Genomic DNA, 13,122 nt, shown 5'->3' on the forward strand with positions numbered 1-13,122 from the left:
GCCTCGCTTCAGCGGGGGCGGGACCAGTCTCCCTGGCCGGGTTAGAAGTCTGGGGGAGGAGGAGGAGGAAGGAAGGAAGAGCTTCCCGCCTTGGAAGGCCCGCAGGATCTCACCGGCTTTGCTTTCCTTGCGGTGGCACGAAGCGGCTGAATCTCCCGAAGGGAAAAGCCAAAGGAGCCCTTCAGGTGCCGTGTCGGTCCTCGACGTAAACTCAGAGCTACCTTCCGAGAGCGCTTGGTGGAAGTTCCCTGATTTCATTAGGCTTGCGAGTTGACGAGCTCAAAAGCCCCGAGTAGTTTAGCAAACAAAACGGATGGTCATTTTAGGCTGCGGAACCTCCCGGACACTTAATGGCTTGAAGCTACTTATGATGTTAATCAAGTGAATCTCCTCATACAGCAAATATGGTTGGCTTCATATATGTGTGTATGTGTGTAATACACATATGCATACATATGTATGTATATGCATATACGCATGTATATCTATACACACACACACACACACACACACATATATATATATGTATGTATGTATGTAACAGTAACAGAGTTGGAAGGGACCTTGGAGGTCATCTAGTCCAACCCCCTGCTCACGCAGACCTGTATGTATATATTTGTGTATATATCTATATGTATATACAGCTAGTCCTTGACTTACAGCCACAATTGAGCCCAAAATTTCTCTCGCTAAGTGAGACAGTTGTTAAGTGAGTTTGGCCCCCTTACCTTTCTTGCCACAGTTGTTAAGTGAGTCACTGCAGTTAAGGTAGTAATACAGTTGTAAAGTGAATCTGGCTTCCACATTGCTTGTCAGAAGGTCGCAAAAAGGGATCACATGACCCCGGGACATTGCAACCGTCATAAATATTAGTCAGTTACTAAGCCTCTGAATTTTGATAATGTGATCCCGGGGATGATTCAAAGGCCATAAGTGTGAAAAATGGTCATAGGTAACTTTTTTCAGTGCTGTTGTAACTTCAGTCATTAAATGAACTCAAGGACTACCTGTATGTTTATGTGTATATATGCATACATATAGGTATACATATATGTGCGTGTGCACGCGCGCACACACACACACATGAATGAATATACATATATCCCCATAATGTATCATCCCTGTATAGAGTTTCAGAGGAAACTATTTGTATGGCTTCGGGCTGTAGTTTATGTAAACAATTCAGCTGAGAAATAATTTGGAAACCACAAAATAATTGTAGTTAACACATAATAATGTAAGGCAGCACTCCGTACTTCACCCTTGGATTTGTTTCCTCAGTAATTATCTTGGGAAATTGGAAAGCAAAACTAAAGATAATTTTGTTTTTTGTATGTCTGTCTCCCGCAAGATCTGCCTGACCAGTTAGGCGCCACTCTGGTTTTCTTCGATTAGATAATGCCATTCTCAGGACTTGCAAAAAGTCCACTCTCTCTGGAGCAGCCCTTAGCATTCCTTAAGATCTGGATGCCTCCCCTCCACCACCACCGCTGGTTCAGAAGAGCCTCTTCACCCAGACTCTTGATGAGGGAGAGCCCTCCCTTCCTCGTATTTGCCATCTTTTTTCTTTTATTTATTTCATTTTAATTTCTTTGTTTAATTGTTGTGAGCTGTCCACAGTCATTGGGAGTTTGGTGGCATACAGGTAATCCTCAATTTACAACCAATCATTTAATGACTGTTTGAACTTATTACCGATAACTTATTTGAACTTATCGCAAAAGCTACTTCTAGTTCCAAATTTATGGTGCCTGCCCCATGCATGCATGCACACACACATACCCATACCCACACCCACACACATACCCACAGTTACATGGTTGCATTTTGGACACTCTCCAACCAGTCTGCATTTATTGCTGTTTGCAGTACCCATGGTCATGTGACTGCAATCGGTGACAATTTTCCCCAGAAACCAGAGTTTGCTTTCAGTTCCCGAAAAAACATGGTCAATAGGGAAGATTGGTTTCATGTTGTGACTCACTTTACAACCATCACAATTTGCAAGCATAATTGTCAGGCTCAATTATGGCCATAAATTATGACTACTTATTCAAATTTAATAAATTATCATTATCATCATAATCTTCAGCCAATTTGTATGTTACTCTATACTAGATACAGACTGTTCAGAAAGAAAAAAAAGGCTCATAAGTGCTTGCTTTAATCATTATTAGCTTTAATCTCCAGTTTAAGAGGACATGATAAATAACAGGGAAAGGAACATAGATAATACTATTCAATTGTTGGTCATCATGAGCCACTGAATTCAGGAGGAATTTGCTTTCAATCTGATAAAGCCTAAACACAATTTTCTGTGATCTTATACACACCTACTTGAGATAAAACCCCACTGAAACTGAAACTGAACTGGGAATTTAAATAAACATGCAAGAGAATCACCAAAACCAAGATGATAACAACAAATTAATCCCAAACTTAACATCAGACATGCTTAGTTTCTTATATTTATAATTGCAGTAGTTGGAAACTATTTCATCTCAGTTTAAATATCATAATGGTTTGTTTAATCACAACAAAAGGAAGGCCCAAGCATACAGCAAATTGTTACAATACTGTATTATCTTACTTTTGGATGGATCTATTTTATTTCCTCACTGTTAGATCTTACAGCACCTAAGTATAATGCTACATGGATTAATGCCAACTCTAAAACATTGATTGTACATATTTGTAGGAATTTAGATGATTCTTAGATTGGAATGGGTAATAATTATTAAGAAAGTATATGCATGTATGGGTATTGTGTTTAAATTATGTAACATTTGTAATGTGAAATGTGTAAATAACTCCCATTGATAGATACTATAGAGCAGGGCTTTCAAACTCGCGGTCCATGGGCCGGATGCATCACGCACTGGCCATACCCACATCCAGTTTAGCGAAGGGGAAAAACGCCCTTATACGTCATGTGATGATGCCATGATGATGCAAGTTTGACACCCTGCTACAGAGAAAGCCCGCCTAGTATTAATCTCCATAGACACAGGGTTGAATTATTGGGATCATTATTTGCTGAAGAAAACAAAAACTATTTTTTTTACCAGGTATATAACAAGTAAATATTTACCAAACACATATGCACACACACACACACACACACACTTATGCACACACAAATTGAAAAGAAGTAATAGCCTTTTATCTACTTTGACTGAAACATTTACAGAGAAGGTATTTATATCTGCAACTCGGGAGAAGGACTGACAGATCTAGCAAAATATTAAAATACAGCGATATTACATTGACCACATAGGTAGAACTACAAATTTCCCAGCTGCAACAAATAGCAGTGAAAGCTGAAAAAAATTTAACCTCATATTTAGTGCTTATGAGCAGCTGTCTGACCTTGTTTTATCTGTTATACTATTGGAAGAAATGTCCTTCTGGGTTCAGTTCCAAGTGGTGAAAAAAGACTCTGGAAACATGGAGGCTGATTGGAAAGATGGTTTAATGGTGAACAGGATCACATGGCTTGAGTTCCTGAACAGTAAATGTTTCCAGATGTTGGGTGAAGAAGAAAGGAAGGAAAAGAAAGGGATTGCTGGTTTTTTTAATACTTTCTATTCGGCCCCACCTCTGTTTCCTGTTCCTGTGTAAGAAATGTATTCTGATTGGTTGTCAGATTCCCATGGGGCCATGCAGGGGCAACTCTCTAGACTGTTTTGAATCAAAGTTTGGTTGAGCATTGCTTCTTCCCAGGTGCTCTGTGGTGAGATGGGTAAAGGGCTAATACCATCATGCCTTAATCCCATCACCCTGGAGCTGAAGAGGGGATCTTTGTTAAGTAGAATAGACTGGCTCCTTTTTTTAATGGCCCATTGACAAAGGTGAGAACTATTAAGAGTGAGTCTGCTTCCTGCCTAAAAACATGTTTCTCTATTTCTGATCCAGGGAAATATAATATTCTGCCTTTTCAATATTTTCCAGTTTATTTCATTTTTCTAGGAGAAGGGTGGGTATTCCTACAATACCTTGGATCACAAAATAACAGTTTGAAGGGACCTTGGAAGTCTACGTGCTCAAGCAGGGACCTCATTTAAGACAGATAAAATTAGATAAAACAAGGTAAGACAGCTCCCCATAAGCACTAAATACGAGGATAAAATTGTTGATATTTTGGACACACAGCGCCTAGACAAGCCTCACTGGCAACATCCTTGATGCCTGGAAGAAAAGAAGGCAACCAAGAATTGGTCAACAAAACTGGGTTCATACAACCCACAATAACATATGTAACAGTTTACATTGACTCAAGGAAACAATTATTGAATTGTTGTAAAATCCTGGTGAAATTGTACTGGCAACATTGGCCTCTATCTACTTTTGTAACAGTAGTTGCAGATAAGAGTGAGAATGATCTGAAACACAACAAACAGGTATCAACCAGTAGAACAGCATGCCTTCATGGGTTGTGGCTTTTTAAAAGAGACTGAACACCTATTTGTTTGAAATGGCATAGGGTCTCCTGCCTGAGCAGAGGGTTGGATTAGAAGACCTCCAAGGTTCCTTTCCATTCTGATGATGATGATTGTGCTAAGGCATAACCAAGAAATAGGTGATCTATTCCAAAACGTGAACCAAAAGAGACGAAACTTGCAACATCCAAAGCCTCTGAGTCTGATCGCTTTCCACAATTTTCAGAATTATTTGGGGTGGGTGGGTAGGATTATTTGATTTCAACGCATGATTAGTCCTCCGATAGCCGCTTTAAAGTTAGAAACCGAAAGTTCGGGCTGCGTAAGACGCTCACATATCTATCTCTATGCTTTTTACAAGCGCCTCAAACTGATGGCTCGAAAATGAGAGACTCCTCTAAAACACAGGGAGCCCCCCGCCTCCCCCGGCACTGGAGGCACTTTACTTCCGGCTACATCTCGCCTGTCAAGCGCAGTTCCTTCGATTGGCAGCTTTCCCCCCTCTCTTCCCGCCCCTAGAAATGACATGTGGAAGAAGGCGAGGACGTTGTCATGGCAACTCCCTAGAAGCAGGCGGAAGAGCCAATCGGACGGACGTTTTAACGGAGGAGAGGAGATGACGTCACGAGGAGAACTCGGCGTGTACTGATTTCGCGCGGGAGATTTAGTCGGCTTTATTATACGGACCGTGGCTGGTTGGTGAGTAGGTTTTTATGAATGGATTTCCCCCCTTCTTTAGGCGATGATGTCACACCGTTTGTGATCCTACACGCGCTTTGTTCATTAGTTAGTTTGACTGAATTCTGTAATGCTTTCTTTATACAAGTACGGCACCCAACTCCTTCGGTGGTCCATGTCAGCCTCTTTAATCTGCCTCTGGGGTCCCTGGTGCTCTCGGAGCTTCGTGGTTTTCTTGCAGGCGTTTCATTACCCAACTAGGTAACATTACACAACTGATGTTTGGTAATGAAACGTCTGCGAAGAAACCATATAAGTTTATCTACGTATATAAGTGTATACTTACACCTGCTTAGTATATACTTATACCACTGGTGGGTTTCCATTTTTTTTTACTACCGGTTTGCTCGTGCGCGTGCAACTCTTCTTCGCATGCACAGAAGCGTCCAGGCAGGTGACCGGAGCCTCCCGCCGCCGTCACTACTGGTTCACCCGATCTGGGCTGAACCGGGAGCAACCCATCTCTGACTTATACCTGCTTACATTTATATGTTTATATGTTATATTCATACTTATACTTGTTTTCTCAGACATGCTTGACAAAATAAATAAAATAAATAAAACAACCAAGCTCAGAGAGCACCAGGGACCCCCACAGCTCAAACCCGAGCTACAAATTAATACAGGTGGTCCTCGACTTGCAACAGTTAGTTTAGTGACTGTTCAAAATTAAAACCGTGCTGAAAAAAGTGATGTATGACCATTTTTCACACACCCCATCCATCCCCATGGTCGCTGACCAAAATTCAAATGGAAACTGACTGATTCATACTTATGACGGTTGCAGTGTCCTGGAGTCATGTGACTGCCTTTTGCCACCTTCTGACAAGCAAAGTCAACGGGGAAGCCAGATTCACTTAACAACCAGGTTACTAACTTAACAACTGCAGTGATTCACTTAACAACTGTGGCAAGAAAGGTTATAAAATGGGGCAAATCTCACTTAACAAATGCCTCGCTTAATAACAAAAATTTTGGGCTAAATTGTGGTCGTAATTCAAGGAGTACCTGTATTCTCCTCTATCGGCTATCTATCTCTCTTCAGATGTGTGGGGACCATAATTCCAATGAGACCTCCCTCCAACAGATACAAAAAGTATTAACTTCGACAATATAATTCCGTCTCCTTCTGAAATGCATTTGCAAAATTTGTACTCTATTAGATTAGAGAATCCACTCTATTGTGGATTAGTTTACAGTTCAATATATTGTGTGGAATCACTTGGTTAAGTGCAAAGCAATGGCTTATTTATCCATGTCTGGGCATGTTTGGTCAATACAGATAATATGGTAATACAGGTGACTATTAATTGAGCAAATCATATTTGTTTTAGTCATAAGTCTCTAGGCATTTAGGGTCAGATGTGATTTACAGGCTTCATTCTTGTTGCTTTTATACTGAGCATTTAGTTGCTAGTTAAGGAATAAAAGGAATGTAGGATTTTTGCTGTAAGAATATAGGAGGAACTTAGCGTCAATCACTTTTATTAAAGTATTTGTGGGCAAGACTCTAACCGCCTCTTGTCTATATTTTCCCTTTGAGGACAGCAAAGAGATTTTGAATGGATGCTGTTCATTTTACTGTACAATAAAGATGTCCTCAAGTTGAGTTCATTTCCTGGTGACTGTCTCATGCCATTTCCTTGCCAGTGTCCTGATTTTTACAAAATGTAAAATTTGAATTGCTTTTAAAATTATGTAGCTGTGTTTGGGGAGAAAATCGTAACATCAAATACATGTAACCAAACCTAGAAGCAATTTGATCCCAGAATAAAACTTGCATTCTTATAAAATATATGTAATGAATATTCTGACTCATGTTTATCTTTTTCTGTCTTGATTGTTGATTCCATATCTTATTAAAGTTTTGCAACATTCTTTATAGGTCTAGGTGGAAAAAATGCAGTTTTCTTCAAGACGGGGAGCTTTGAAATTGGGGGATAAACAAGAATCATATCCTCTTAGTGTCCAGTTCTATCTGCAGCCCCCTACTGAAAATATTTCCCTGATAGAGTTCGAAAGTTTTGCAGTTGATAGATTAAAATGTGAGTATATAGAATATATAACATAAAATAGTTTTTTTTTTCATTATATGTAGCTTTTCAGAAGGATCCAAGTTCATATTCATAATTGCATATTTCTTCATCTTTTTCATACTTAGAGAACTAATACATTTTGAATTCTGTTTGATACGATAGCATTCACAATACAGTAGAACCTCTGGTCACAACTATAATTCGTTCCATAACTTTGGTTGCAAACTGATTTGAGCATAACCCGAACCTAATTTTGGAAATTTGGCGCTTACAAAAAAAAATGGCTCGGAAGGGGAAATCGGCTGCGGAAAAAAAAAGTGCATTGTTTGGTCGTAGGTCAGAAGCATTTGTGACCAGAGGTTCTACTGTGCATGTGATTATTATAATCTGGTTCTTAAATTTTCAGCTGCTGTATGTTTTTAATCACTTCTCCATTGTCATATTTCAACACTCTTATCTGGTTTTTTCAGTACTCAAAGCAGTTGAGAACTTGGGTGTGAGTTATGTGAAAGGTTGTGATTCTTACCAAGAAAAGCTGCAGTCGGAACTTAAACACCTTAAATTTCCATATTATGTAAGTAGAAGTAAATAATATGTCCTTGATGCTTGGAACCCAGAATAGAATAAAATACCATCTGATGAGAGATCCAATTTAAATGGGTCTTGGATGTAATTTGTAAATGGTCTGGTAATGTAATGGGTCTTAGATGTGATTTTCACCTTTGAATTTGGCATTTCCTCCTGTACTTCCAAATGATTATTGTGTGCCTGATTCCAATTGATTGCCCTTGTAATAAACCCTGCAGTTAGCCCTGTTATTGCCTGCATAAATGACGGGTTTTTTAACGTTCCATGTAGCAAAGTGTTACGGTTAGTAGAATACAAAATTGTAGAAAAGAAAAGGTAGATTAGGATTATGCTATCCTTTTTTCCTTCATCCATTACATCCTTGCTTGGTAGACTCCTGAACTACCCAAACTACTTTTCCAGAGAGTTCAGGTGATAGACAAACAGGATAATCTCTGTGTGTTGTGTCTACAATATGGTGGGTTGATGTAATTGGCCCAAATTAGACAAAAGTCTTATAAAAGTTTTTTCCCCAATTGCAATTAATAAAATACAACTTAAACTGTCTTGTACCTTGATTCTCTAAAGAATGCTTTGAAGGGCAGAAGTTGCAGGAGATTGGAAATATATGAGGGAAGAGGAAAACTAAAATTATCTAAGCTTACGTTCTGTTCATGGGGATGTTACCATTCACTAATAAATAGTATGCTATGCTGGATGTGATGAACGTTTTGTTTACTGCTATATTCTTTTCTAACTAGGCTTTGATTGAAGAAGATTATGATGCAAGAAGAAAAGACCATATTTCTCATTTCATATTGCGCCTTGCCTACTGCCAATCGTAAGTACTATTTTTCTAGTTATTATAAGATCCAGTTGTTAAAACCTATAGTGTATTATGATTTTCAGATGTATTTGATAATTGTTTATATTTTGGAGTTGTGGTTTCCAAAAGCTGTGTTGCATGGCCTGAATCCCAGCAATTCTGGGTGATTCACAAATTAAAAACACAGGAAAAAACATATCAGTAAGACAAAGGAATGTGCCAAAATTGGGCAGAAATAAAGATATACACTATTCAGAAGGAACTTCACCTACTTACCTCAAAATCTGAGTGAAAAGCCAGGTCTTTTAGATTATCCAAATTTATCTATTTTTTTTTTATGTGCCCATCTTCCCTAGAAGGTGACAGCAAGCATCTTACAAGTTGTAAAACAACTAAACAATAATTAAAATATTAAAACTACTGAGATTAAATTATCATTAAAAACTACTAAAATGTAAACTAAGAGAGGCAAGAGATGGACAGGATAGTTAGGAAGTTGTCTTATCCCGTCAGCCATCTTCAGTGATGAGCGCCGCCTTGGGGCCCAGGCCAACCAGCTAAGTCAGATTTTAATACCCTTCCAGTAGAAGTTACAGGTGATAGGGTCTCAAATAATAAAGCCCTATGCCAGGAGTGTTGAACTCTTATTTCATTGAGGGCCGCATCAGGGTTGTGTTTGACTTCAGAGGGTCATGGGTGGCAGTGTGGCCAAGCATGGGTATGGCCAGGCCAATGTCACTTGTGTCAGGGGCACCTGTGGTGGCCAAGTGCTAAGGCAGGACTTCCCTGAGACCCTCACTCACTCTCATTATAATCTTCCTCCCTCCCTCCCACACGCCCTCCCTTTTCTTCTTTTTTCTTCCCTCTTCATTCTCCTTTCTTCTTCCTTCCCCTCTTTCCTATTTTTCCTTCCTGCTCTCTTCCCATCTTCCCATCTTTTTCTTTCTCCTTTCCTGTCCCTTCTTGTATATTCAACTGCAAAAGGGGAAACATTTCTCCTTTTGTTTTGTTTTTAGTTTGTTCGATAGCCCTCTGCCAGTGAACGTGCCCCATTTTTGGCCATGACAGCCTCCTGCAGCCAGCCCCACCAAGCTCCGTTTTCGCTGGCAGAGGCACTGTGGGCCGGTTTTTGCTGTTTCAGGGCCGGCCCTGTGGGCCAGATCTAAGCACCCTGCAGACTGGATCCGGTCCATGGGCCCTGAGTTTGACACCCCTGCCCTATGCTACATACAACTTTATAAGTAACAGCCAGCACTTTGGCTACAGATTTGGTCTTCCTTAAATATAATATCTCTTAGGCTGATGTTGTTATAATGCCTGATTTTAAAAAAAAAAACATTTATTGTTGTGAGGGGAAAGTTGCTTTTCTTTGTCAAAAGATCGATAAAACCGTATAAGTAATATTTAATTGTCCAAGAGATAATCCCACATGCTCTTTTAAATACACATAGGCCTTAGCTTATGACTACAATTGAGCCCAAATTTTGTATTGTTAAGTTAGACAGTTTTTAAGTGAGTTTTGACACATTTTATCACTTTTCTTGCCACAGTTGTTAAGTGAATCACTGCAGTTGTTAAGTTAGTAACACAGTTATTAAGTGAATCTGGCTTCCCTCATTGACTTTGTCAGAAGGCTGCAAAAGGGATCACATGACCCAGGGACACTGCAACCGTCATAAATTTGAGCCAGTTGTCAAGAGTCCAAATTTTGATCATGTGACCGTGGGGATGCTGCAATGGTTGTAAGTGTGAAAAAGGGTGATAAGTCACTATTCGGTGCTGTTGTAACTTTGAATGGTTGCTAAACAAATGTTTGTAAGTTGAGGACTATCTGTATATGTATGCACACTTCAATGAGCATCTTAAAACAATTTTCATAGCAAATATGCACTATTTCACGATTTTTCTCTCTCTCTTTCTCTGGGAAGTAGTAGATAGAATCTACATTTAAGCCTATATTGGGGAAAGTTACGGCTTAAAAGTTAGATAGCTCAAATTGAGGAAATCATTATAGTTCTACAAACAAGTTATCAGAAGAATTCTAGATTTTCCATCAGGAGTTTCAGCAACATTTTAATAAGCATTATGTTGTTGCCTTTAGGATTTAGTGTCAGATGCTTATAATAAATGTTGAATTCTTCAAATAACCTTTTTGCATCATGTGGTTCACAGCAAGTCAAAACATGCACAATTTCACAATGTATGTGATGGTGTGGTCTGATAGATATTTTAGTAGTTCAGCAGTGCCACCATGAGGCAAAACTTTACACTGTCACTGTTTTTATTCATAACTATTTGATATTATACTTTGCTATCACAATTATTTGTTCTTAATTTTTTTTGTCTTATGAACAAAATAGAATACTATTGCTGGCTATATATTTGGCATATTCAATATGTAAGTTGAAACAAAATGCTGCGATACTAAAAAGTTTTTTCTATGTGTGACTTCACATATTTTTATTGAATGTAAAAATATTACAATTGATTTTAAAAATAATTTATTTAATATGAATTAACTATATCGGTATTATATAGACTACTTTAAAGAAATCTTGTTATCAAGATGGAGAAAAAAGTAAATTATCTGAAACAACAATGGAAAGAGGAAAAATAACCCAAGGAATTAGGAAAAAAACCAAACACCTCTAAATTAAACTGAAAAGCAATTTAATAAAATGAAACACCTAAATGCCTAAATTATATTTATTTCTGTATAGATACAGCTTCCAGTTTATTTATATAGATAATATAAATCGAGCCATAGCATAATATATAAATGCTGCTCTACATGCATAAAGAATATATGTAATATTATATGCACACACAAATTAGAGATTACATAATTTTATTCAATTTCTCTATATTGTGACTTTATTTTAAATAAATATTTGAACCTAGATTATATAGAATGGTCCAAATGGTCCAGCCTTGTTTGTCTGAAAGTACAGACTAGGATACTGTACAGCTGAACTTCTATATGACATGGGTCAATTGTCCAAGTATAATATATTCAAAGGTTTTCATAGTTTGAAAGATTTGAAATTTGAGGCATATAATTTAACAAAATATTAATATTTCCTTCTCTATTTTGTGATCATAAGACACATACCTATATTTCGAGTCTGTAATTCAAATTTCTTGGGTTTTGTCCAAATTTATTTTTGATTTTTTTTTTAATGGTATTAGTAGAGTGTCATTTTCATAGTAGAAGATTTAATACCTAATGGTCTTTTACAGAGTGCAAGAGCATCAGGGCCAAGCAGCATAAATAAACGTTTGAATTCTGCTTTTCTAAGTAAATTCTGCTTTGGTACAATTTCTTGCGTGGTTGAACAAAATAATCATTTTAAAAATTATATCCTGTATTCATAAAATATCAATCTCCAGCTCATTACTGTCTTATAGGACTTATAAACTGTCTTTTGTTCCAATTAGCTGTAAAAATAGAAAGTTAAATGTAGTGAATAAGCCTTTTTTCCTATCTCATTGAAATTAAGGCTCTAGAGCAGGGGTGTCAAATTTGATTTCATTAAGGGCCGCACCAACCTCAGTGGGTGTGGCCAGGTTGGACATGGCCAGCTCAACGTCACTTGTGTCAGAGGCACCTGTGGTGGCCCGAGCACTCTGCCAGCCAGCGAAAATGGGCTCCCGAGCTCTGTTTTTGGCTGCGATGGCTTCCTGCAATCCCTTACAGCGAAAATGGAGCTCAGAAGGGTTGCACGCGATCTCCGTTTTCACTGGCAGAGGTACCGCAGGCTGGTTCTTTGCTGTTTTCAGAGCTGCCCCGTAGACCAGATCTAAGCACCCTGCAGGCCAGATCCGGGCCCCGGGCCTTCAGTTTGACACCCCTGCTCTAGAAAAATTCTGATTTATTGTATGTGTTTAAATCAACTGTATTTCATTATGCGTTCATTGTTTGATTATAGGGAGGAGCTTAAGAGATGGTTTATCCAACAAGAAATGGACCTCTTCCGTTATAGATTCAGTCAGCTATCCCGTGCATTAGTTGAAAAGTTTCTCCAGTATGCTAACTTGAGATATGATAGCGTAAGTACTGAATAACTCCATAATTGGTTTTAGTTTCAAAACTCTTACACAAAGTATATATGAGGGTGCAAAAATAATTGCTGGTGTTGGGCTCCTGTTCATTTTTATTTGCTACTTTGCTATTTGTTTATAGCAAATTAAAGGGTAAGGTGCAATAGAAGCAAAAATGAAAGTGAATTGTGTGATATTGCTACTTATTTTTCTTGAAGTGTATTTTTTTTTCTTCAGGCTGGCTCTGTCAGGGGAAAAAACACCCTGTTAGAGACCGATGGACCGTGGCTGATTCCCTTCTGCATATCTTTTGAGATATTGAGAAAAATAAGTCTTTAAAAGTATTCTAATTAATAAACAAACTTTAATAATAAAATAAAACAGAAAATAACTAATTGGTTACATTTTGATAATGAAAAGCTTCGTTAGCCAAAGTTGGCTGCCGAACAAAGAAGAGAGGAATTTTGGAATGTGT

At 38.2% G+C, this 13,122-nt stretch overlaps 1 protein-coding gene across 1 annotated transcript in view; it reads left to right on the plus strand.

The window, feature by feature from the left end:
* The first annotated feature begins 4,958 nt into the window (after positions 1-4,958).
* PRIM2 (DNA primase subunit 2) overlaps positions 4,959-13,122 on the plus strand; it is a 95,907-nt gene continuing 87,743 nt past the window's right edge. Inside the window, exons 1-5 of the mRNA XM_081942585.1 lie at positions 4,959-5,138; positions 7,063-7,222; positions 7,684-7,787; positions 8,542-8,621; positions 12,536-12,656. Coding sequence (XP_081798711.1) covers positions 7,078-7,222; positions 7,684-7,787; positions 8,542-8,621; positions 12,536-12,656 — 450 coding nt within the window. The 5' untranslated portion in view covers positions 4,959-5,138; positions 7,063-7,077. The remainder of the gene's footprint in view (positions 5,139-7,062; positions 7,223-7,683; positions 7,788-8,541; positions 8,622-12,535; positions 12,657-13,122) is intronic.

The sequence above is a fragment of the Natrix helvetica genome (genome assembly GCF_964273705.1).
Source record: "Natrix helvetica genome assembly, chromosome: 2".
NCBI classification, from domain to species: domain Eukaryota; kingdom Metazoa; phylum Chordata; class Lepidosauria; order Squamata; family Natricidae; genus Natrix; species Natrix helvetica.